The sequence below is a fragment of the Mauremys mutica genome, chromosome 4, assembly GCF_020497125.1.
Source record: "Mauremys mutica isolate MM-2020 ecotype Southern chromosome 4, ASM2049712v1, whole genome shotgun sequence".
Taxonomy (NCBI): domain Eukaryota; kingdom Metazoa; phylum Chordata; order Testudines; family Geoemydidae; genus Mauremys; species Mauremys mutica.
Genome location: NC_059075.1, coordinates 81669183 through 81691834, shown reverse-complemented (window position 1 = coordinate 81691834; position 22652 = coordinate 81669183). Strand labels below are relative to the sequence as shown.

Here is a 22652-nt window from a genome sequence, read left to right as displayed (position 1 = left end):
TACAATATGACTGCTATCCAGCGTCATCATCAGCCTTTTGGCACATGGGGCAGTGCAAAAGGACTGGTAACCATGCCGACTAGCATCCAGTGAGGTCGACCATGGGCGCCTGTGTAAAAAACTCCTGATTTTTCCTGGTAGATGGTGCAGTATGGCTGGTAACCGTCTTCATCATAGCAACAGGGGGCTGAGCTCCATCAGCCCCCGCCCTTCATGTGTAAAGAAAAGATTCAATTGTCCCTGGACTAGCAGCGGGATGCTGGGCTCCTCTCCCCCACACTGCTTAATGTCCTGTCTGGACTATCATAGCAGCTGGAGGCTGCCTTCCACTCATTTTTCAATAACAAGTCACTGTGTCTTATTCCTGCATTCTTTATTACTTCATCAGACAAGTGGGGGGACACTGCTACGGTAGCCTAGGAAGGCTGAGGGAAGAATGGAATCAACAGGTGGGGTTGTTGCAGGAGCACCCCCTGTGAATAGCGTACAGCTCATAATTTCTGTGGGATCTGACACAGAGCAGCTATGCTCTCTGGTTCTATGATACACTGGTTCTCTAGTACACTTGCCCCATATTCTAGGCAGGACTGATTCTATTTTTAGATACCAAAAAGGAGGGATTGACTCAGGGAGTCATTCCCAATTTTGGCTTTTGCGCCCCCGGCTGATCTCAGCCAGGGGCACTTATGACAGCAGCAGATGGTGCAGTGCAAAAGGACTGGTAACCATGATCATCTTATTGCCAATTTATGGCATGGTAGATGGTACAGTATGGCTGATAACCATCTCTGCTGTCATGCAAAAGCAAATGCTTGCTGCTGTGTAGCGCTGCTGAATCGCCTCTGTCAGCGGCATCTAGTACACATACGGTGACAGTCACAAAAGGCAAAACAGGCTCCATGATTGCCATGCTATGGCGTCTGCCAGGGCAATCCAGGGAAAAAAGGCGCGAAATGCTTGTCTGCCGTTGCTTTCCCAGAGGAAGGAGTGACTGACGACATTTACCCAGAACCACCCGCGACAATGATTTTTGCCCCATCAGGCACTGGGATCTCAACCCGGAAATTCCAAGGGGCGGGGGAGGCTGCGGGAACTATGGGATAGCTACTGAATAGCTACCCTCAGTGCAACTCTCCAGAAATCGACGCTAGCCTCGGACCGTGGACGCACACCACCGATTTAATATGTTTAGTGTGGCCGCGCGCACTCGATTTTATACAATCTGTTTTGCTAAACCGGTTTATGTAAATTCGGAATAATCCCGTAGTGTAGACGTACCCTACATCAACCTAAGGGCTACACCTCTCGTGAAGGTGGAGTTAAGTTGATGTAGTGGGCGACTTACATCAGCAGGAGCACTGTTGTAGTGTAGACACTTAGAGTTAGAGCGACGTAAGTTGCGTTACATCCACCTAACTCTGTAGTGTAATCCAAGCCTGAGTGAACCCTATTACTCTGAGAGGACATACGAATACAGGAAAGTTGTCAAGTCAGATAAGACGTGGCTCTCATAAAGGAAAATTTGAGTCTTAAAGTTAACTGGATATTACTAAATTGAAGATTCTTCGTTCAAATGTTGTTTATAGGTTAAAATAATCTTCTAATGAACAATGATAAACTATTAATACTTATTTTCATACATCTTAACATTTTAATTTTATTGGAAATTCCATTGGATGTGTAGAAATTTCCAGTCCTGTGAACTTCCTTTCTTTGTTTCCTCCGCCCACTGCCTCAACCATAGCAAGGTGTGCTAAACCTCATCATTCATACTGCTACTCCTGAAGGAATTCTGCACCAAAAAAATTAAAATTCTGCACACAATATTTTAAAATTCTGCAAGTTTTATTTGCCAATAAATAAATGTGGAGGCTCCAGCATGGCAGTGGGGAGCACAGGCCACTGGTTTCACGGAAGTGGGAGATTGCCAAGTCAGCATCCAACGAGCAAGGGAGTGTTGATGCCGCATCCAATTCTGACACAGTGCAAGGGCCGGGCCTGCCCCTCCGCACCAGGAGTGGGCAAGTAGGCTTGGGCAGGATCCAAGTGTGATGGGGGGGCTTAGTGTGGTGGTATCTAGATGTGGATTGAGAGGGTTTTGTGTGGGGCAATCTGGGTGAGGGTGGCTCAGTGGGGTGTGAGAGTGTGGGGGAATCTGGATGCATGGAGGCTAGTTGGGGGTGTTCTGAGTGCAGGGGTAATGGGACTCTGCAGGGGGATCCAGGTGAAGTGTTTGGGCCTCAACAGGGGGAGGGGTCTGGTTGTGGGGGAATGAGACTTGGCAGGAGGGCTCAGCAGAGGGAGGGGTCCGGGTACTGGGGGCTTGGTGGGGTGGGGTTTGGGGGGTGTAGTGGCTCGTTAGGGTGGTGCATGGGGGGTGGGGCTTTGTGGGTTGAGTGCAGGGCTCAGCGGCGGATGGTCTTGGTGCAGGGGTGGGGGTCCAGATTAAGGGAGGAGGGGCTCAGCGGGGGATTTGGGTGCAGGAGGGCTCTGGGGGGTTGGGGTTCGAGTGCAGGTGATTGGTATAGGTCTGGGTGCAGAAGGATGAAGCTTGGTGAGGGAGTCTGGATGCATGGGGTTGGGTGGATGGGAGAACAGCTCCCCATACTCCACTCCAACTGTGATTTGAGGAGCAGTGGGGGCAGGAAGCAGGTAGGCAGGGGTGTGGAACTTCCTGCAACCAGGGGATGTGTCTGCAGCCCTGGCTGCTCTTTGTAGGGGAAGAGAGAGTCCTGACCTCCCGCAGCCCACCTAGGACTAGCAGCTGAGCCCAGTGAAGGGTAAGAGCACTGGCTGGGGCAAACACAGCAATGTATAGGTAAGGGTATGTTTTAGTCATGGATATTTTTAGTAAAAGTCATGGACAGGTCACAGGCAGTAAATAAAACTTTGCGGCCTGTGACCTGTCCATGACTTTTACTATATACACCTGACTAAAACTTGGGAGTGGGGCTGGGGCAGGTTCGCTGCCTGGCTCCTGGGAAGTGGCAACGTATGCTTATATGCCTCTGCTCTGCCCCAAGTCCTGTTTCTTCAGCTCCCATTGGCTGGGAACTGCAGCCAGTGGGAGCTGCGGGGGCAGTGCCTGCGGGCAGAGGCAGCACATTGAGCTAGGAGTTGAGGGAGGAGAGTTTGTTGCCTTTCTGGGGAGCCCCCCCCCACCTCCCCTCCCCATGGTAAGCACGGCCCCACACCCCAGTCTCCAGCCCTGAAACACCCGCCCCTCCCACACACACACCTAAACTTCTGCTATAGGTGGCCCTGAGACTGCCCCAGCAACAGCCAGTACGACTGGCCCAAGACTGCCCAAGCTGCTAAGATGGCTCCCGGGCCAGCCGCACGGGCCGCTGCTGAAGTCCTGGAAAGTAACAGAATCCATGACCTCTGTGACAAACATTGAGCCTTAAGTATATGGCCCAAAACCTCAGGCCCCCTAACCCACCGAGGTCCAGAACAACATGGTCCCCTTCACCAGCTGTCTCAGCACCCTTAGAGACAGAAGAGGATACAGCTGGAGGGTCAAAAATTGTTTGCTGGCAAAACCGATGTGTCCTTACACACCTTAAAGGACTCACAGGCAACCTTAAAAACCCTGGGCATATATGTACCTGCAAACAAAAAGAAACAAGGCAAGTTTTAGAACCAGAGATTCTAGTCTACCCCATATTCTCGGTCCCAAAGACAGTATGACCAACGACGTAAACAAAGACAGACCAGACGTTAGCAGAGCTAAGATCAGCCTTCAGTGTCTCAACCATCTACCTCCAGACAATCATTTTGAAGGTGTGGTCGAGGGCAGGAGACCTCCACATTCTCTGATTCTGGAACCACATCCGGTTTCCTGCCTGTTTGGAGGCCGTCTGTCACCATACTATCCTGTCTGGAACACCATCACAACAGGCAAATGGGTTCTGGAGATTATCCAGAAGGGTTATTCCATCCCCTTCATTTCTATCCCACCTACCCACCCCACTTCCCCATCCTTCTTCCGGGACCCCTCTCATGAGCACTTGTTACAACAGGAAGTAAACCACCTCGTACAATTGGGTGCTGTAGAACCTGTACCATCTCAGGGGGAGGGATAGCTCAGTGGTTTGAGCATTGGCCTGCTAACCCCAGGGTTGTGAGTTGAATCCTTGAGGGGGCCATTTAGGGATCTGGGGCAACAATCTGTCTGAGGATTGGTCCAGCTTTGAGCAGGGGGTTGGACTAGATGGCCTCCTGAGGGTCCCTTCCAACCCTGGCATTCTATGAATACAGGGAGAGGTTTTTTATTCCCATTTATTTTCTTGCTCAGACAAAGAACGACAGGTGGAGACTCATCCTGGATTTGTGAAAACTCAACAAATTTGTGAGAACATGACATTTCAAAATGGTGACTCTTATCCACAATAATTCTGGCATTCGAGAAAGGAGATTTGTCTCTCGGCCCTCTACCTCTGGAACGCTTATTTTCATATTACAGATTAACCCGGCGCATCGAAGATTCTTGAGATTCACCCAAGGGAATCCGCATTTCCAATACAGAGCGCTACCCTTCGACCTATCAACTGCCCAGAGAGTTTTTTCCAAGGTTCTCAGTGTTGTTGCAGCTCACCTTTGCAAACAAGGAATGGTGATATTTCCATACTGCCTTATAAGGGCACCAATGCAGCAAGGTGCAATAAATGCCATGCAAACCACGATAACCCTTTTTCACAGACCATGGGTTACAAATAAATGTACAGAAGTCCACCCTGGTTCCTGTCTAACAGTTGGAATTCAAAGGAGCCTACTTCAACCATCTCACAGAAACAGCAATGTTACCCCAGTAGTGTTTTCTCACTCTAGTCAGCCTAATTTCAACCATGATGGACAGCCCACAAACATCTGCCAAACATCTATATAACTCTTGGGCCACATGTCGCCAGCAGTGTTTATCGTAAAATATGCCAGGCTCCACATGTGATGCTTACTGGCCTGGCTTTGAACAGTGTATATAACACACAGGCATTCTCTCAACAGAAGCCCCGCAGGGTAAAAGACTAGCTAACAAGGTGGACACAACCACAGAATGTCTGCTCAGGAATCCCTTTCCAACAAAAAGTTCCAACAAAAAGTTCCAACCATGACAGTCATGACAGACACCTCTCTAGTTGGTTGGGGAGCACATTTATGTGACAGTGGAGTCCAACATCGGAGCTAAGGGCAGTCCGAAACGCATGCGAGCACTTTCTCCCTTTAAACAAGAACAATGCCGTCAAGATCCTTACAGACAATATAGCATGCATGTACTGTATAAATCGCCATGGGGGAGCACGATCACACCCTCTCTGTGCAGAGGCAATACGCCTCTGGAATTGGTGCATCACCAACAGCATAGAGATATTGGCATCCTATCTGCTGAGATGTCAGAACACAACAGTGGACCAACTAAGCAAGGATTTCTCACAAACCCATGAGTCGGAGATGGATCCTGGAATTCTCAAAGCCATATTCAACCTATGGGGGTTCCATAGATCTATTTGAAGCAGCTCAGAATGCCAAGTGCCCACAGTATTGCTCCGGGGCTGGATTGGGACACCACTCCCTGGGTGACACTCTCCTCCATAAAATGGGAAGCGCCACAGATGTATGCTTTTCCTCTGATCCCACTGCTGAACTGAGTCATTCACAAGATCAGGCAGGACAAATCTAGGGTCATTCTCATTGCACCCACGTTGCCCAGACAAATGTGGTTCCCATACCTGAGACAGATGGCAGTGAAACTGCCTCGAACCCTTCCCTTAGTGCTTCACCTTCTGTCACAGGATGCAGAGCATGTCCGTGACCCCAACCTCGCAGTACTCTGCCATAAGGCCTGGTTACTCCATGGCTAATAGGGGGTCGAGAAGGACTGTTCCAAGGAAGTGAAATATATACTACTGAACAGTCATAGACTAAGCACAAGAAAGACACACACGTAGGTGGAAACGATTCAGCACTTGGTGCCAGGACAAACAGTTTTTTCCACAGTCGGCCCTAGTATACCTAGTATATAGTCGAGGATTCTGGGACTTAAAAAAATCAGGGCTATCCACCAGCTCAGTCAGATTATATTTGACTGCCATCACCACCTTCCATGACAAAGTGGACGCAGTTGCTATCTTTGCTCATCTGATGACTAAATGCTTCTTTAAAGGCATAGAAAACACTTATCCCACACTAAGAAACCCTACTCCCATGTGGGATTTCAACCTTGTTCTGTGCAGTCTCATGGGAAACTCATTTGAATCCCTTGCAGCTTGCTTTGTTGCACTTATCAGTGAAGGTTGCTTTCCTAATTGACATCACATCAGCAAGATGGGTGGGAGAATTAGATGTCCTAATGGCACACCCACCTTATACTACATTATTTAAGGATAAGGTAATCCTACGACTGCACCCTAAGTTCATACTCAAGGTTGCTTCCCCTTTTCATTTAAATCAGCCCATTTACTTAACTGTTAAAAAAAAAATCTGAAGCCCCATACTGACAGCAGGGAGGCCTCACTCCACACGCTAGACCAGGGGTAGGCAACCTATGGGCACACGTGCCGAAGGCGGCACGCGAGCTGATTTTCAATGGCACTCTCACTCCCCGGGTCCTGGCCACCAGTCCGGGGGGCTCTGCATTTTAATTTAATTTTAAATGAAGCTTCTTAAACATTTTAAAAACCTTTACATACAACAATAGTTTAGTTATATATTATAGACTTATAGAAAGAGGCCTTCTAAAAATGTTAAAATGTAGTACTGGCACGCGAAACCTTAAATTAGAGTGACTAAATGAAGACTCGGCACACCACTTCTGAAAGGTTGCCAACCCCTGCGCTAGACATTTGCAGAGCATTAGTTTTCTACATAGAACAAAATCATTCAGAAAATCATCTCAACTTTTCATTTCCATAACAGAATGTTTGAAGGGCCAAGCCTTCTCAAAACAGACTATCCAAATGGATATCTGGATGTATCCATTTGTGCTATCAAAACAGCAATCTGCAACCTCCACTTGGAGTTCCCACACACTCCACCAGAGTGTTAACGACGTCTGTGTCCTATGACTGACATCCGCCCATACTTCTGCTAAACGCTATGCTTTAGAACAACAATCAGCAGCAGACACTCAGTTTGGACTCTGTGTTATCCACTGTCCAATGAACCAACTCTGAAGCCCCTCCCCTCCACTGAGGGGCAGTGCTCAACATTCATCTAAAGTGGAGCACCCCCAGGGACACTCCTTGAAAAAGAGGAGGTTACTCACCTTGTGCAGTAACTGATGTTCTTCAAAATGGTTGTCCTTGTGGGTGCTCCACTATCCCCCCAACACACTTCGGAGTTTTATGCCAGTCTTCTGGGGTGGAGAAGGGACTGGGGGATGGTTGGCTGTGCATCGCTATGTAACCACTCAGAGCAGCACGAGATGGCTACAGCTCATGCGCGGCCCAACCAGGCACTGCTACTATAAAACCTCCGATTACAAGTGCAGGGTGTCAAGATGCCTAAAGTGGAGCACCCACAGTGACAATCATCTCGAAGAACCTCAGTTACTGCACAAAGTGAGTAACTGTCTCATCCACACTGACAACGTGTCTTCAACAGTTACTGTAAAATAAGTAACCATTCTTCTTTCTACCATGCCACCTAGTCTTCTCCCTGCTGCATCACTTTAAATGAATCCCTCAATCTGCCAAGGAACAAAGTCATTGTCCTTCCGTGACTTGGAGAAATAGAATTGGTTTCTCCCCTCTTCTCCCCCTTTGTCCCCCCCAGTTGCCCTGCTGCCTCCCTACTCACCTCCCCATCCAGGACTTAATTTGTCCATGGGCTTGCCAGGGCCGAGTAAATCTGCTGTGGACGAGGATATTTGTATTTGTTTAATACCACTTTTCACAGCAGACTTAGTAGCTAGCTGGGAGGCTGTGAAAAGTGATGTTAACATAAAAGTCTCACTTTTTTTTACAGCAGCAGACTTACAAGCCTTAAAAAAAAAAGGGGGGGGGGGTGCAAAAGAAACAATAACGAAGACAAGAATGTGCAAAGCACCTTATTTGTTTTTCTATTCTGTTTAGGTCCAATAAAGAATAGAGGCAACTACATTTTTATTACTGAGTCTGCAAAAAAACCCAACACCCCAAACCCTAAATAAATAAATTGCAATGATTTGGGAATGTGTATGTGCATAACTAACTTTAGGAAAACCAAATAAAGTATTTTAGGAAAAATTGTCAGAGCCGCGAACAGCAATAGTTGGTGGCCACACTCTGAGGCCACCAAAAAATTTGTTGAGAACCCCTGAGGTCACTAGCCAGAAGATTTATTCTGTTTGTCACCAGTGCTTATGCAGATTGGTGGTGAAGGGTTATTCTTCCTCCTCTGGAGCTCCTTTTCTTTCCTGAAGCTGAATTCCTGTACTGCTCTGGCACAGCCCTTTCCATCTGACTTTTTAAAACTCTGTATATGAATAGACAAGTAGATTTGTTGGGGGATCATGATATAATATTCCAACACTAGGTCTCTAAAGTTGATCTTAGATAATGTTGGTAAATGTCAGTTATTTTTCTCTTTTACTGGAGTATACTTTCACTGGCACTACATATGAAGAATATCTTGGTAAATCTTAATGATGGTTATATTGATTATGATTAGAGCCAGTAGCTTGATAGCAGTGGTGCTTAGACCTCAGTGATTCAGGAGCCAAATTAGTGATTTGCGTTACCCAAAAGAGCCACAGTTGTGGGAATTTATACATTCATTTACCATAGTACTATATATTCATGTTTAAACAGTATGACAGGGGTGCATGTGTATAGATAGATACATGGTCAATCATTTTGCTGTGAGAATTTATCTAAATATTTTGTCAACTACAATTGGTTAATAATGTAAAAGCATCCTTATTGGTTGTTAATTATATCACAGTATTTTAATATGTTCTGTAAAGAGCTGCAAAAGACATATCAAACAGCCACTTGCGGCTCGTGTGCCTCAGTCTTGACTATCACTGCTTTATATAAACAAAATATAGTATTTGTGGTGGCATTTAAAAGCCAGTTCCCTGGATACATAGATTCTGTACCGGATCGACTTGGACTACAACTCAAAATGATCTATCTTAAGTAGTCTAACATTCCCCTTTCCTTGTGAGCAGATCCAGAAAACAATAAAGAAGACAGCCCGGCGGGAGCAGCTGATGCGAGAAGAAGCTGAACAGAAACGTTTAAAGACTGTACTTGAGCTGCAGTTTATTTTGGACAAGTTAGGAGACGATGAAGTGCGCAGTGACCTGAAACAAGGATCAAATGGCGTCCCTGTACTAACAGAGGAGGAACTGACAATGCTGGATGAGTTTTACAAGCTAGTTGACCCTGAGCGGGACATGAATATCAGGTAATGTGCTAGTTTTACTGTTAAGTAATCTCTGTAATGTTAATATTGATCAGTGCATTCATTCTAATTATCTCCAGCATAAGAATTTTGAGACCTGTTGAGTAATGTTATGCTTCAATTAATTAATATTTTTGTTGAAGGTTGAACGAACAGTATGAACAAGCATCCATTCACCTGTGGGACTTACTGGAAGGGAAGGATAAGCCTGTTTGTGGAACTACCTGTAAGTATGTTTAAAGTAGAACATTGAATGCAAGGAAAAAATATACTAAATATATGAGTAAAAGTTACATTACAAATGCCTGTGATTTATAGTTTTAACTGTCAGAATTGCTATCTTTTGCTAATAGCTTGTCTGGATAGTGACTGAATTATCTTGGTCTCAGCTATGTTGTAACTGTATAGTTGAATGAAATGCTGACTTACTGCATGTTTTATTTGGCACTGACATAGCCTTACTCATCACTTACTGGGCCCACAGTTTCTGCTGCTTCAGCGGTGTTCTGTCACTGATGGTGCTCAGTAGCTGTTTTTTGCTTTCTAGAAAACTGGGGGTTAGGCGAGGAATATTTTTCAGTGAAATGTGTGCTTGGTTAGTTTTAGACCTTAAACAAGGCAAGTTATGACTTTTTTTTAATGGAATGCTTAAATGGTAGCCAAATTTTCAGGAGAGCTCAGCTTCTGTTGAGGTGCTTAAATGGCAGTTAAGCTTTTTGGAAAATCTGGCAAGAATAGCATCTGGTTTCTTAGCAAGAAATGGTTTGTTTCATTAGTGTAAGTAAATCCATCTACATATGTGGTTTTATGAAAACAGCTGTAATATATATAGATTGTCTACTGTTATATCCAAACGTATTGCTTAATTTGAGATGAAGTGAAACTTCCTGTTGGAGGAATTAAAGGAGTGTGGTTTTAAAACCAGTCTCAGTAAAATTACAACTTGTAATGGCTGTTTGTTATATTTCACAGAATGGATGTTTTGAAGTATGTTTGTGTGAATAAGAATAAGATAAACCATTAAAGGATAAGGGGCTTAATATTTTCAGGGTTGGTTGCTTTTTTCTGAAAACTGCTATAACTGTTGAGGTAATAATTCTCTGACATAATGATACTTTGTGATTTTGGACCAAGTAGATAATTTAGGCTGAAAATGTGACAGAAGGATGTGCTAACCTTGTCAAGAATTGTTGAATACAACTAACAAGAGTTTTAGGAAGTTTTTTTTTTTTACGTAGAGCAGAATTTTGGCAAGAAAAAGCAATCTTTGCATATGCTTTTATTTACAGTTGCTCCTTATTCTACAGTTGAAATTGTCCTCTATTTTCTTCATCGTTACAAAACGTGGTGTTAAAATCAGGGTTTTGTTTCTAGTATTTATTTTTAGTATTACAAATAATGCACAAAGGAATAATTACTTGTAATCGTAACAAAACATGGCATTTTAAATGGCAACTAGATACTATAGGATTTTCCTGTATGGGCCCAAGATATGTAATGTGTGCTTTACAGTACATTCAGCTTATTATGGAAGTGCTGGTTGTGACTCCATATTTTAAACTGAATTCCATTTTGCACTTAAAGCAGGGATTTAATTTCTTTGCTATATGTGAAAAATGCAATGTATCCTCCAAAGTTACACAACTTAATTTTTGAGCACAGAAGTAAATTTTAGAAAATTCAGTAGATTAGTTGGATATAAAATCCATTGAAAACTGTGTTCTTTAAGAAATTTAGCATCTACCATACTTAAATTCATCTGGGAGTCAATTTAACAGAAGAAAATTCTTCAAACTCTCCATATATAAAAGTAATAGAAATCTTGTCTATGCTATATTTGAAGAGCTTTTGTTGTAAAAAGCTACGTTATTAAAAATTGTATATACCGTATTGTCCCGAGTATAGGCCGCACTTTTTCCCCCTAATTTAAGTCTTTAAATTAGGGGTGCGGTCTATAATCAGGAACTTGAAAAAAAAAACAATAAAAATACTTCAAATCCCAGCCGCGGCCGGGAATCAGAGCGCTCTGGGCTGCCCGCGGCGGCGGGGAGCCCAGAGCGCTTTAAATCCCAGCCGCGGCAGGGAATCAGAGCGCTCTGGGCTGCCCGCGGCGGCGGGGAGCCCAGAGCGCTTTAAATCCCAGCCGTGGCGGGGAATCAGAGGGCTGTGGGCTGCCCGCCGCGGCGGGGAGCCCAGAGCCTTTTACGGTAAATCCCAGCCGCGGCGGGGACTCAGAGGGCTCTGGGCTGCCCGCCGCGGCCGGGACTCAGAGCGCTCTGGGCTGCCCGCCGCGGCCGGGACTCAGAGCGCTCTGGGCTGCCCGCCGCGGCGGGGAGCCCAGAGCCCTTTAAATCCCAGCCGGGGCGGGGACTCAGAGGGCTCTGGGCTGCCCGCCGCGGCGGGGAGCCCAGAGCCCTTTAAATCCCAGCCGCGGCCGGGAATCAGAGCGCTCTGGGCTGCCCGCCGCGGCGGGGAGCCCAGAGCCTTTTAAATCCCAGCCGCGGCGGGGAATCAGAGGGCTCTGGGCTGCCCCAGCTGTGTCCCCGCCTCCCCCGCCGCCCGGCCCTGGCCCCGCGTACCCGCCTCCGCCGGCCCTGGCCTCACGCCGCCCGGCTCCAGCCCCGTGTACCCGCCTCCGCCGGCCCCAGCCTCAGGGCTGCCCAGAGGGGGGGGCAAAGGGGGCAATTTGCCCCCAGGCCCCGCAGGGGCCCCCACGAGTGTTTTTCGGGGCCTCCGGAGCGGTGTCCTTCACTCGTTCCGGGGGGCCCGGAAAACTCTTGCGGGGCCAGGCGCAGGAGCTTCTTCTGCTCCTGGTCTTCACCTGCGCGGGGGGGGGGGGGGGGGGGTCCTTCCGCTCCGGGGCGGAAGGACCCCCCACTGGCGAGTTACCGCCCAAGCAGGATCCGCTGCCGAAGTTCAGCCCGGTCTTCGGCGGTAATTCGGCGGCGGGGGCGCCCCGCGGCAGGTCTTCGGGACACTTCGGCGGCAGGTTCCAGAATGGAAGGCCGCTCCTCCGCCCCCCCCCCCCCCCGCCGAAGACCCCGGGCCCCCGGAATTCTCTGGGCGGCCCTGCCTGGCCTCGCGCCACCCGGCGCTGGCCCTGGCCGCGCGTCCCGCATCGCCCGGCTCTGGCCCCGCATCCCTTCCCGGCTGCCCTACTCTGGCCGGCCAGCTACCTGGCTCTGGCCGTCCGGCTCCCGCCACATACGGTCTTTTAAGTTAAAAAAAGTTAAAAATTTAATTTTTTTAAAATAGCACCAAACTTTAAGGGTGCGGCTTATAATCAGGAGCGGCCTATACTCGGAACAATATGGTAGTTATGAGAGCGGCCTATACTCGGAACAATATGGTAGTTATGAGATAGGCTTACAGATCGGTTCAGATCAGCTTTTACCTCTGATGTCAAATGACTCCATGTATCCCAACCAATTGCCACTATTCCTTTGCAACTAATTTGTATGCAACAGTTCTATTGGTTGTAATATGTTGGTGAGATAAAGACTGGACACATGTCAAAAGTTCTCATTGGCAGATTACTTGGCCTGGCTGTTGCTGTTCTTCATCTTCGAGTAGATGCAGCTGTGTATTCCGTTTAGGGTGTGTGTGTGCGCGTTTATGCCAGCCAAAGCTGAAGAAACTTTTCATAGCTGTACCTGTAGGGGGGCAGTGCTTATGCCTTATGACTAGCACCTCCCCTGGCTCTGAGGTGCGCCTCCCCTTCTGTTTTACTGCCTGTGTCTGGGATTGGAGCTCTGTCGTTTTCACCTCACAATCCCTTAGTATAGTGTTAGATTTAGTGTTTGTTAGCTGTAGTTTAGTTTGTCTTTCCCTGGTGATGTCTTCACCAGGGTTTAAACATCTGTGGTGTGGGGGAATGATCCCCACATGTGGAACATGCGGGGCCTAGGCAAAGCCTACATCAAAGAGCAGTGTTCAATTTGCAGATTATTTACCAAATGCACTCAAGTGGCAAGGGACCATCAGGGAGGACATGTGGATTGCTCAAAACTCCAACTTGTCTGCATCCTCCTGTGGGATCTGTGCCCCCTTTCTGGGGCAGTCCCCCTGTCTTGGGTGAAAAACGCTGCCCAAATGTGCGCTGCAGATGATACTGCTGTCACTGACTGCCATAGTGGTACCTCTGCACCGCCGTCATGTACACCCCCCAGAATCATAGCCTAACCCTAGATTTTGCTCTCATTCCAGGACTCTAGGGTTATGCTATGATTCTGGGGGGTGTACACAGACCTCACGGAGATCTTGCTTATTCTTGCATTATCAATGTCTAACAACTTCTTTCATGGTACATTTTAAGATACTTACCCCCTAGGATTTAGTCAAAAATGAAGTTCAGCTTTTCATAGATTCAAGAAGCAGAATTGCTTCAAAATGACTTTGGAGTTGTCAGCTGCTCTTTAAATTACCATGGTTTAATGTGCAAACAGGCAGTATGAAGTGCTGACACAACTTAGGAAATGCTTTTCATTTCTGATCGTTAAAATCCAGGTGGGCATTCTGTGGTAGATAATTAAATTCAAAGTGATATTAGACTAGTTCTGGACAGTAAATGTTTCCTGTCAATAAATGGAAAATATGTTTTATGAGATTTGTGGGGAGTGGACATCATCCTGGAAAATAGTTATATGATCTTTTAGTCTATACTTGACCAGAGTTTAATTCCTTTGCAGACAAGGCCTTGAAGGATGTTGTTGAACGCATTCTTCAAACTAGTTATTTTGATAGTACCCACAACCATCAGAATGGACTGTGTGAGGAAGAGGAGGCAGCTCCTGCACCTACAGTGGAAGATCCTGTAGCAGAAGCTGGTAAGTACATTTGTCTGTTTGGGTCTCCATGTGTAACTTGTAGGTCTACTGTTATCCCTACTTGCTGGGATCCATGAGAGCAGTGGAAAAATAATTATAAATGTGAAAGAAATCAAGCTCTTATATCTAAACTATTCAGTCAGTCTAGTGCCTTAGACAGAATTTCATGGTTTGTAAAAGAACATATGTAGCCTGGCTACATAATAGATAAATGCAAAGTGAATAAATGTGAAGAATGAGCTAACTAGCGATTTAAAATCCTGAATATAGCAGCAGCCTAACGAGGCCCAGCCACTTAATGGGATCTACACTGAGTGGGCAAAGGTTCAATATATGCACTTAAGACAAAGCTCATTGCAACTTGTAAACGAGGAATACATCTTAACAGTGTAAATGCTTATGTGGTATCATGTAGATTAAAATTGGTCACCACATCTTGCTTTCCTACATCTTTCTACTCCAGTTTGCTGTAGATTTAAGAGCAGAACCTATGTTCTCATAACTCTAAAATCACAAAGATTAAACAAAACAGTGTTTGTCAAAGGAAGATAAACTGTTAAACTACTGGTTGGGATTTTACTGTCCTCCCTTCCCCCCACCCCCCCAAAAAAAAAAGTTTAAAGGAAAGAGTAACATACACATTTACTTAATGGAATGTGCCTAAAATAGTATATTTTTCTCATAGAACCTGAGCCAACAGAAGAATACACTGAACCAAGTGAAGTTGAATCAACTGAGGTACTATTCAGTGGAAAGATTGCAGTCACTATTTTAACTTTAATGCCACTGTCTGTCTTTCATACTTTCTCATTTTTATTTTAGTATGTAAACAGACAGTTCATGGCGGAGACTCAGTTCAGCAGCAGTGAGAAGGAACAGGTAGATGAGTGGACAGTTGAAACAGTTGAGGTAAGATGTCTTATGTGCTGCTGGTAAAATTGCAGTCCCTGTTTTCACTGACTCGCAACTCTTCAAAACATTCATAATAGATTTTAACCCAAAAATAAACCTTTTTACCAGTCTTGAGCTGGCCATATTTTCCTGTATTGTGTACCCAGCTCGAAGATCTCTATAGTACTAACCTTGCATGTAGCTGAATCTCAGTGGGGAAGTTGCTTTAGTAGTGTAGTAGTAGGTTGGGGAGGCGGAAGTAGAAGAGTAACAAGCAGTTTTAAAATTGTCACTGATATATAGCCAATGTAGAACTTCTAAATTGTAGTTGCAGCTATTGACAGCATTATGGAGATGTATTGCTTTATGCAGTTCCCTGGTGATACAGTTAATGCCACATGTAAACTCAACCACAACTTACATTGCCCGCCAGGTGTGCACAAGTCTGCTCAGAAGTAGATAAACCTATTGTTGTCAGATGCTACCGGTGTGGTGCTCTGCTCTGTTCAATGTTGATATCAATCGGCTGCGTGCGTGTGTTCCCTCTGTGTGCTGCCTCAGCTCTGCGCAGATCGCTGACACAGCAGACCCAAGAGAACCCCCAATGACCACAGACTCTCTAGTAAGGTACGAAGGCACGTTGGCCAGGTTTATTGTCAAACGAAGCACAATGATAGTTCCCCTAGATTGTTACTCTAGTAAAAGGCATACTACTATGTGCCCCCTGGCAATGGACTCAGCTCAGTCAGTGGCGGGACTTTCCACTGCCCCTTGGCTGGACCCAGACACCGCCCCAGGGATGCATTATTATACACAGGTACAAACAAGTTACACATCACTCCTGACGTACTGAGGTGCAACCCTTCCACGTAGCAAGGTACAACCCCTCTACGTAGTAAGGTGCCGCCTCTCACCTTGTACATGTTGGTTCGAACAAAACAACTCTATCCATCATATTACCCTTTTGGCCCTGTCATTGAGATGGGTCAGCCTGTTCCTTGTTGTTTGTGTGGAATGTACGTATCTTCTTGCAACATCAGCCCTTTCCTTGCCAGCTTCTGTGAGCAGGGCCTGCCTCTAGCTCACAGCTTAACTTTGCTTTGTTAGCAAAGTCTTGACCATTACTTTAGTTTAGGCCTCAGGCCTCATACCAGGCCTCTGATACCAAGGTGTATATCTTAGGGCCTCCTCTTACTACACCTATATGTACTACATATAATTACTTCTAGAAGAAAAGTCATACTTGTAAAGAAAATTGTTAATGTATTCTTCATACAAGTCATGAAAATGAGTGTTTTGCACACGTGAATTACAACACTAATAGGAAGAATTTTACAAATACTGTGACTTGCATAGATTTATTATCTACATATTTAAATCCTTCACTGTACTATAACGGGCTCTTTACACACATTTTCATGTATTGGAGAGAATAGTTATCCACTGTCTTAGATCATAACTTCTTGATCGGTGGATTGGACATGAACTATTCCGTCCATTGTGAGGGGGTGTGTGTGTGTGTGTGTGTGTATATATAAACAAAGTAATCTTTCATTGTATCACTGGATTAGTGCTTGGTTCGGCTTAATTTCCTTCAGAAGCAAATTCCAGAGCTGCCACCTTCCAAGAATGATATATTTTTCCCCCTTTGACTCCATGTGGTGTCTTCCTGGCTCTTTCAGCCATGAGATGGAGTAACTGCCTGTCGCTGCTTCAGGATTTCTTGGAGAAGAGGAACCATCTTGATATCTGCTCTGCCAGATATAACCAGTCCATCAGAAATTCATGATCCACAGATTTATTCATGGCCTTCAGAATGAACAGTACCTGGAATGGATGTGAGACACCAGTCTGTAGCTAGAAGATTTTCCATTTGTATAACTGTGCTGATGACTGTGCCATATTCTGATGCTTATATCCCATTCCTTGACTTACAATTAGGGCTTGTCAAGCGATTAATCTGTTTAGTCACATGATTAAACAATAATAGAATACCATTTATTTAATTTTTGTTGGCGTTCTCTACATTTTCAAATATATTGATTCAGTTACAACTCAGAATATAAAATGTACAGTGCTTATGTTCATTTTTATTACAAGTATTTGCACTGTAAAAAAGCAAAAAATAAATAGTATTTTTCAGTTCACCTAATACAAGTACTGTAGTGCAATCTCTTTATCATGCAAGTTGAACTTAGAAATGTAGAACCATGTACAAAAATACATTGTTTTATTTTTTAATGCAGTTCAACATTTTGGAGCCTGCAAGTCCACTCAGTCCTCCTTCTTGTTCAGCCAATCGCTCAGACAAACAAGTTGATTTACATTTGCAGGATATAAAGAAGTGAAAGCGAAAAGAGCACTGCAAATCAACATACAATTATGTTGAGGCCCCTTCTTGCATGATGTGCACCAGTCACCTTCTAGCATTACAAGGACTGCAATCCCAAGCATAGCAACAAATTAGTGGCTTTCAGCTTCAAATTGCTGCCTCAAAGCATCCCTGATCTTTATGGCCCCGTGCTATGCCCCTCTAATAGCCCTGGTCTCTGGCTGTTCAAACTCCGCCTCCAGGCGCTGAGCCTCTGCGGTCCAGCCCTGAGTGAAGCTTTCGCCCTTCCCTTCACAAATATTATGGAGCGTACAGCACGCGACTGTAAGCATAGGAATATTATCATCGGCCATGTCCAGCTTCCCATACAGGCGTCGCTAGCGGGCTTTTAAATGGCCAAATGCACACTCCACAGTCATTCTGCACTTGCTCAGCCTGTTGTTGAACCGCTCCTTGCTGCTGTCAAGTTGCCCCAGGTATGACTTCATGAGCCATGGCATTAAGGGGTAGGTGGGGTTTCTCAGGATCACAATGTGTGTTTCGACTTCCCCTATGGTGGTGATCTGGTCAGGGAAGAAAATTCCTGCTTGCAGCTTCTGGAACAGGCCAGTGTTCCAAAAGATGCGTGCGTCATGCACCAGATCAGCCTGTGTTAATGTCTGTGAAACGCCCACGGTGATCCACAAGCGCCTGGAGAACCATTTAAGAAATACCCCTTGCAATTAATGTACTCAGTGGCTAGGTGGTCTGATGCCAGAGTTGGAATGTTTGTGCCATCGATTGCCCCTCTGCAGTTAGGGAAGCCCATTTGTGCAAAGCCATCCACACTGTCACGCATGTTGTCCAGAGTCACGGTCTTTCAGAGCAGGATGCGATTAATGGCCCTGCACACTTCCATCAACACAACTCCAATGGTTGACTTTCCCACTCCGAACTGGTTAGCAACCGATCAGTAGCAGTCTGGAGTAGCCAGCTTCCATGGTGCAATCGCCACATGCTTTTCCAGTGACAGGGAAGCTCTCATTCACGTGTCCTTGCGCTACAGGGCTGGGGCGAGCTCATCACGTAGTCCCATAAATGTGGCTTTCCTCGTCTGAAAGTTCTGCAGCCACTGCTCGTCATCCCAGACGTGCATGACGATGTGATCCCACCACTCAGTGCTTGTTTCCTGAGCCCAAAAGCAACGTTCAACTGTCATCAGCACCTCCATGAATGTCACAAGCAATCTCATGTCATAGCTACTACGTGTGGCGAGATCAATGTCGCACTCCTCTTGCCTTTGTAGTTTAAGGAATAACTCCACTGCCACTCATGATGTGTTGGTCAGTGAGAATAGCATACTGGTCAACAGCTCGGGATCCATTCCTGCTGTCCAAAAGAGGCAGGGCAGGGCGCGCAGTACGCAAACTGTTGAAAGATGGTGCCAAATTCAGACGGAAGCACAGGGATTGCTGGGATGCGAAGCAATGAATCACGGGGCATTGGGACAGTCTTAGCGGCAAAAGAGAAAGAGGTGCTCTGTGGGATAGCTGCCCATAGTGCACCACTTTGAATAGTGCTATAAGTGTGAACACGCTATTGCGCAGGCAGCTGTCAGTGTGAGAACACAACAGCGGTTTTCCTCTGGCGCTCTCTGAGCGGCATTGTAACTGCCAGCACTGTAACTTTGGAAGTGTCGACATGCCCTAAGAGTGTCCACATGGGGAGTTATACTGGAATAGCTATTTTGGTAAACTTCCAAGTGGAGACACTTCCTTAGTCTCCTTGGTAGAGAAATAAACGATTGATTTGATTTTGCATTTCACCTGTCAAAAACAATGCACCACAATGGTGGGTGGATGGATACTGAATAATTGAAGTAATTGCAGTGGTTGCTAAACCTTTTGTCACAGCAGCATTCTTTGAGCAGTTCATAGTTTTGAAAAAAACAAAGGAAATCTATAGGAAAAAAAGGCATTAAACCTCCTTCTAGGAAATCTACGTACTAGTAATAGAGGTCCTTGTGCGGGCATTGTAGAAAGCTACAGTAATACTCTTTTCCAAGAACTTGGTGTTTTGCACTTACTAGTTTGCCAAACCTTTGTCATTAAAGTTCCAAGTTTTTACTTTCTGATAAATTGCTTCTGATATTGTCTCAACAAGATATGTAGATGAAACCCATGAACCAATTGTTACTTCCTCACTAGGTTGTAAATTCACTCCAGCAACAACCACAAGCTACATCTCCTCCAGTTCCTGAACCCCATGCTCTCACTACTGTGACTCAAGCAGACCCTCTTGTTAGGAAACAGCGAGTACAGGACCTTATGGCACAGATGCAGGGCCCATACAACTTCATGCAGGTATGTAGTTGCTCTGCTGTGGTGAATTGGTTTAAGAAGGATGCTAAACTCTTACATTTGTTAGTAATTCCTCAGTTATATAAAGTAAAAATAATAAAGCCATCTAAATAGTAAAGAGCAGGTTACCTGCTTGTCTTTTGTACTTTATTCTGTTTGCCTGTGAAAACAAGCTGCCATAGTTACATTATCTTCTCTTCAGTGTATACTTCATAGTCGTGAGGTAAGTTCTGTAATTTTGGGATTGTGAATGGTGCAGGAAAATCCTTGAAATCTTAGTTGATTTTAAATATATTGATATTCCTGTTTTTTGTTTTTCTTAAAAAAAAAAAAAACCAAATCCCTGATCATAACAATATAATTTAATACATTTTTAAAAGTATGCTTGAATCCTGTTGAATTATTCTATTAGGATTCCATGTTGGAGTTTGAGAATCAGGCTCTTGATCCTGCCATCGTATCAGCACAGCCCATGAATCCAGCACAAAACTTGGATATGCCTCAGATGGTTTGCCCTCCAGGTTTGTAATGGTAAATCATAAAACTGCATCTTGGGGAAGGTTTGCAAAATTAACTTGATTTCAGGCATTCCTAACTCTGCTATCTCTAAGCTTAAACCCACTTGGTGTTCAGTGAGGTCATTATGTGATTTTCATGGAATATAGCGCTGCTGTGCAGCACTTTGTAGACATCTAATAGTCTGTTGCTCTAATTTTCATTTGTGGCATTGATGTATAAATTTATTGCCCCAAATCTCTGGTAATTGGGTGTCCTTTCAATTATTTGAACTCAAGACCAAGCATTTGGCTTATGGAGGACATGATGTCATTGTGCTATAGACTAGTATTTCTGGATTTAGTGGATAATTCTGACCTTAATCTCTGTGCCTCAGTTCCCTTTCTGTAAAATTCAGATAATACTCCCTCATCTCACAGGGGTAGTCAAAAAATACTTGAGTCACTCAGACGCTATAGTGATGAACACCATAGAAAAGCCCATGAGAAAATTAATAATTGTTTTCAGAGCAGGGTTTGATCAGCCTGCAGTAAATAAGGCATGGGGGTCACTCATTAAACAATAAGGAGAAAACAAAACATTGAATAACTGCTCATTTAAGTGAGTACTATCCATTCTGTGCTCTGAATGAGTCAGGAATCCTGTGGGGGGGGGGAAATAGTTTGTGACTATGTAATTAAAGACTCTATCATGCATATGCACAAGGGGGCAGAATTACGGTTGCACAGGCAACATTAATTCTGACATTGCCTAAGTGCTTAACTTTAGGGCTTAACTTTAGGGCTGTCAAGCAATTAAAACAATAATGGAATACTATTTATTTACATTTTTTACACGTTTTCTACATTTTCAAGTATATTCAATTACAACACAGAATACAAAGTGTACCGTGCTCACTTTATATATTTTTATTACAAATATTTGCACTGTCAAAAAAAATAGTATTTTTCAATTCACCTAATACAAGTACTGTAGTGCAATATCTTTTTAATGGAACTTGAACTTACAAATGTAGAATTATGTACCAAAAATATCTGCATTCAAAAATAAAACAATTTAAAACTTTAGAGCCCATGAGTCCACTCAGTCCTTCTCCTTGTTCAGCCAATCGCCCAGACAAACAAGTTGGTTTACATTTGCAGGAGATAATGGTGCCTGCTTCTTGTTACAATGTCACCTGAAAGTGAGAACAGGCGTTCGCATGGCACTGTTATAGTCGGTGTCGCAAGATATCTTACATGCCAGATGTGCTGAAGATTCCTATATCCCTTCATGCTTCAACCACCATTCCAGAAGACATACATCCATGCTGATGATGGGTTCTGCTTGATAACAATCCAAAGCTGTGCACATTGGCGCATGTTCGTTTTCATCATCTGAGTCAGATGCCACCAACAGAAGATTGTTTGTTTTGTATTTTTTGGTGGTTCGATTCTGTAGTTCCCGCATTCGAATGTTGCTCTTTTAAGACTTCTGAGAGCATGCTCCACACCTTGTCCCTCTCAGATTGTTTGGAAGGCACTTCAGATTCTTAAACATTGGGTCTAGTGCTGTAGCTATCTTTAGAAATCTCACATTGGTACCCTCTTTGCATTTTGTGAAATCTGCAATGAAAGTGTTCTTTAAATGAACAACATGCTGGGTCATCATCTGAGACTGGTATAACATGAAATATATGGCAGAATGTGGGTAAAACAGAGCAGAAGACATACAATTCTGCCACAGGGAATTGAGTCACAAATTTAACTTAACACATTATTTTTTTAACGAGCATCATCAGCATGGAAGCATGTCCTCTGGAATGGTGGCTGAAGCATGAATGGGCATATGAATCTTTAGCGCATCTGGTACGTAAATATCTTGTGACATCAGCTATAACAGTTCCATGTGAATGCCTGTTCTCACTTTCAGGTGACATTGTAAACAAGACGCGGGCAGCATTATCGCCTGCAAATGTAAACAAACTTGGTTTGTCTGAGCAATTAGCTGAACAAGAAGGAGGACTGAGTGGACTTGTAGGCTCTAAAGTTTTACATTGTTTTATTTTTGAATGCAGTTTTTTTGTACATAGTTCTACATTTGTAAGTTCAACATTCATGTTAAAGATATTGCACTACAGTACTTGTATTAGGTGAATTGAAAAATACTATTTTTGACAGTGTAAACATTTGTAATATAAAGTGATCACTGTATCCTTTTTGAAATTGAAATCAATATATTTGAAAATGTAGAGAAACATGCAAAAACATTACATTTTTCATTGGTATTGTTTAACAGTGCGATTAAAACTGCGATTCGTCGCAATTAATGTTTTTAATTGTGTGAGTTAACTGTGATTAATCGACAGCCCTACTTAACTTTGCA

At 44.5% G+C, this 22652-nt stretch overlaps 1 protein-coding gene across 3 annotated transcripts in view; it reads left to right on the top strand.

Moving 5' to 3' along the window:
- Nucleotides 1–22652, top strand: part of CAPRIN1 (cell cycle associated protein 1) — a 77595-nt gene that overhangs the window by 29073 nt on the left and 25870 nt on the right. For all 3 annotated transcript variants that reach the window (XM_045015071.1, XM_045015069.1, XM_045015070.1), the window contains exons 5-11: nt 9149–9387; nt 9528–9610; nt 14073–14210; nt 14896–14948; nt 15033–15119; nt 19620–19775; nt 20185–20293. In XM_045015071.1, coding sequence (XP_044871006.1) covers nt 9149–9387; nt 9528–9610; nt 14073–14210; nt 14896–14948; nt 15033–15119; nt 19620–19775; nt 20185–20293 — 865 coding nt within the window. The remainder of the gene's footprint in view (nt 1–9148; nt 9388–9527; nt 9611–14072; nt 14211–14895; nt 14949–15032; nt 15120–19619; nt 19776–20184; nt 20294–22652) is intronic.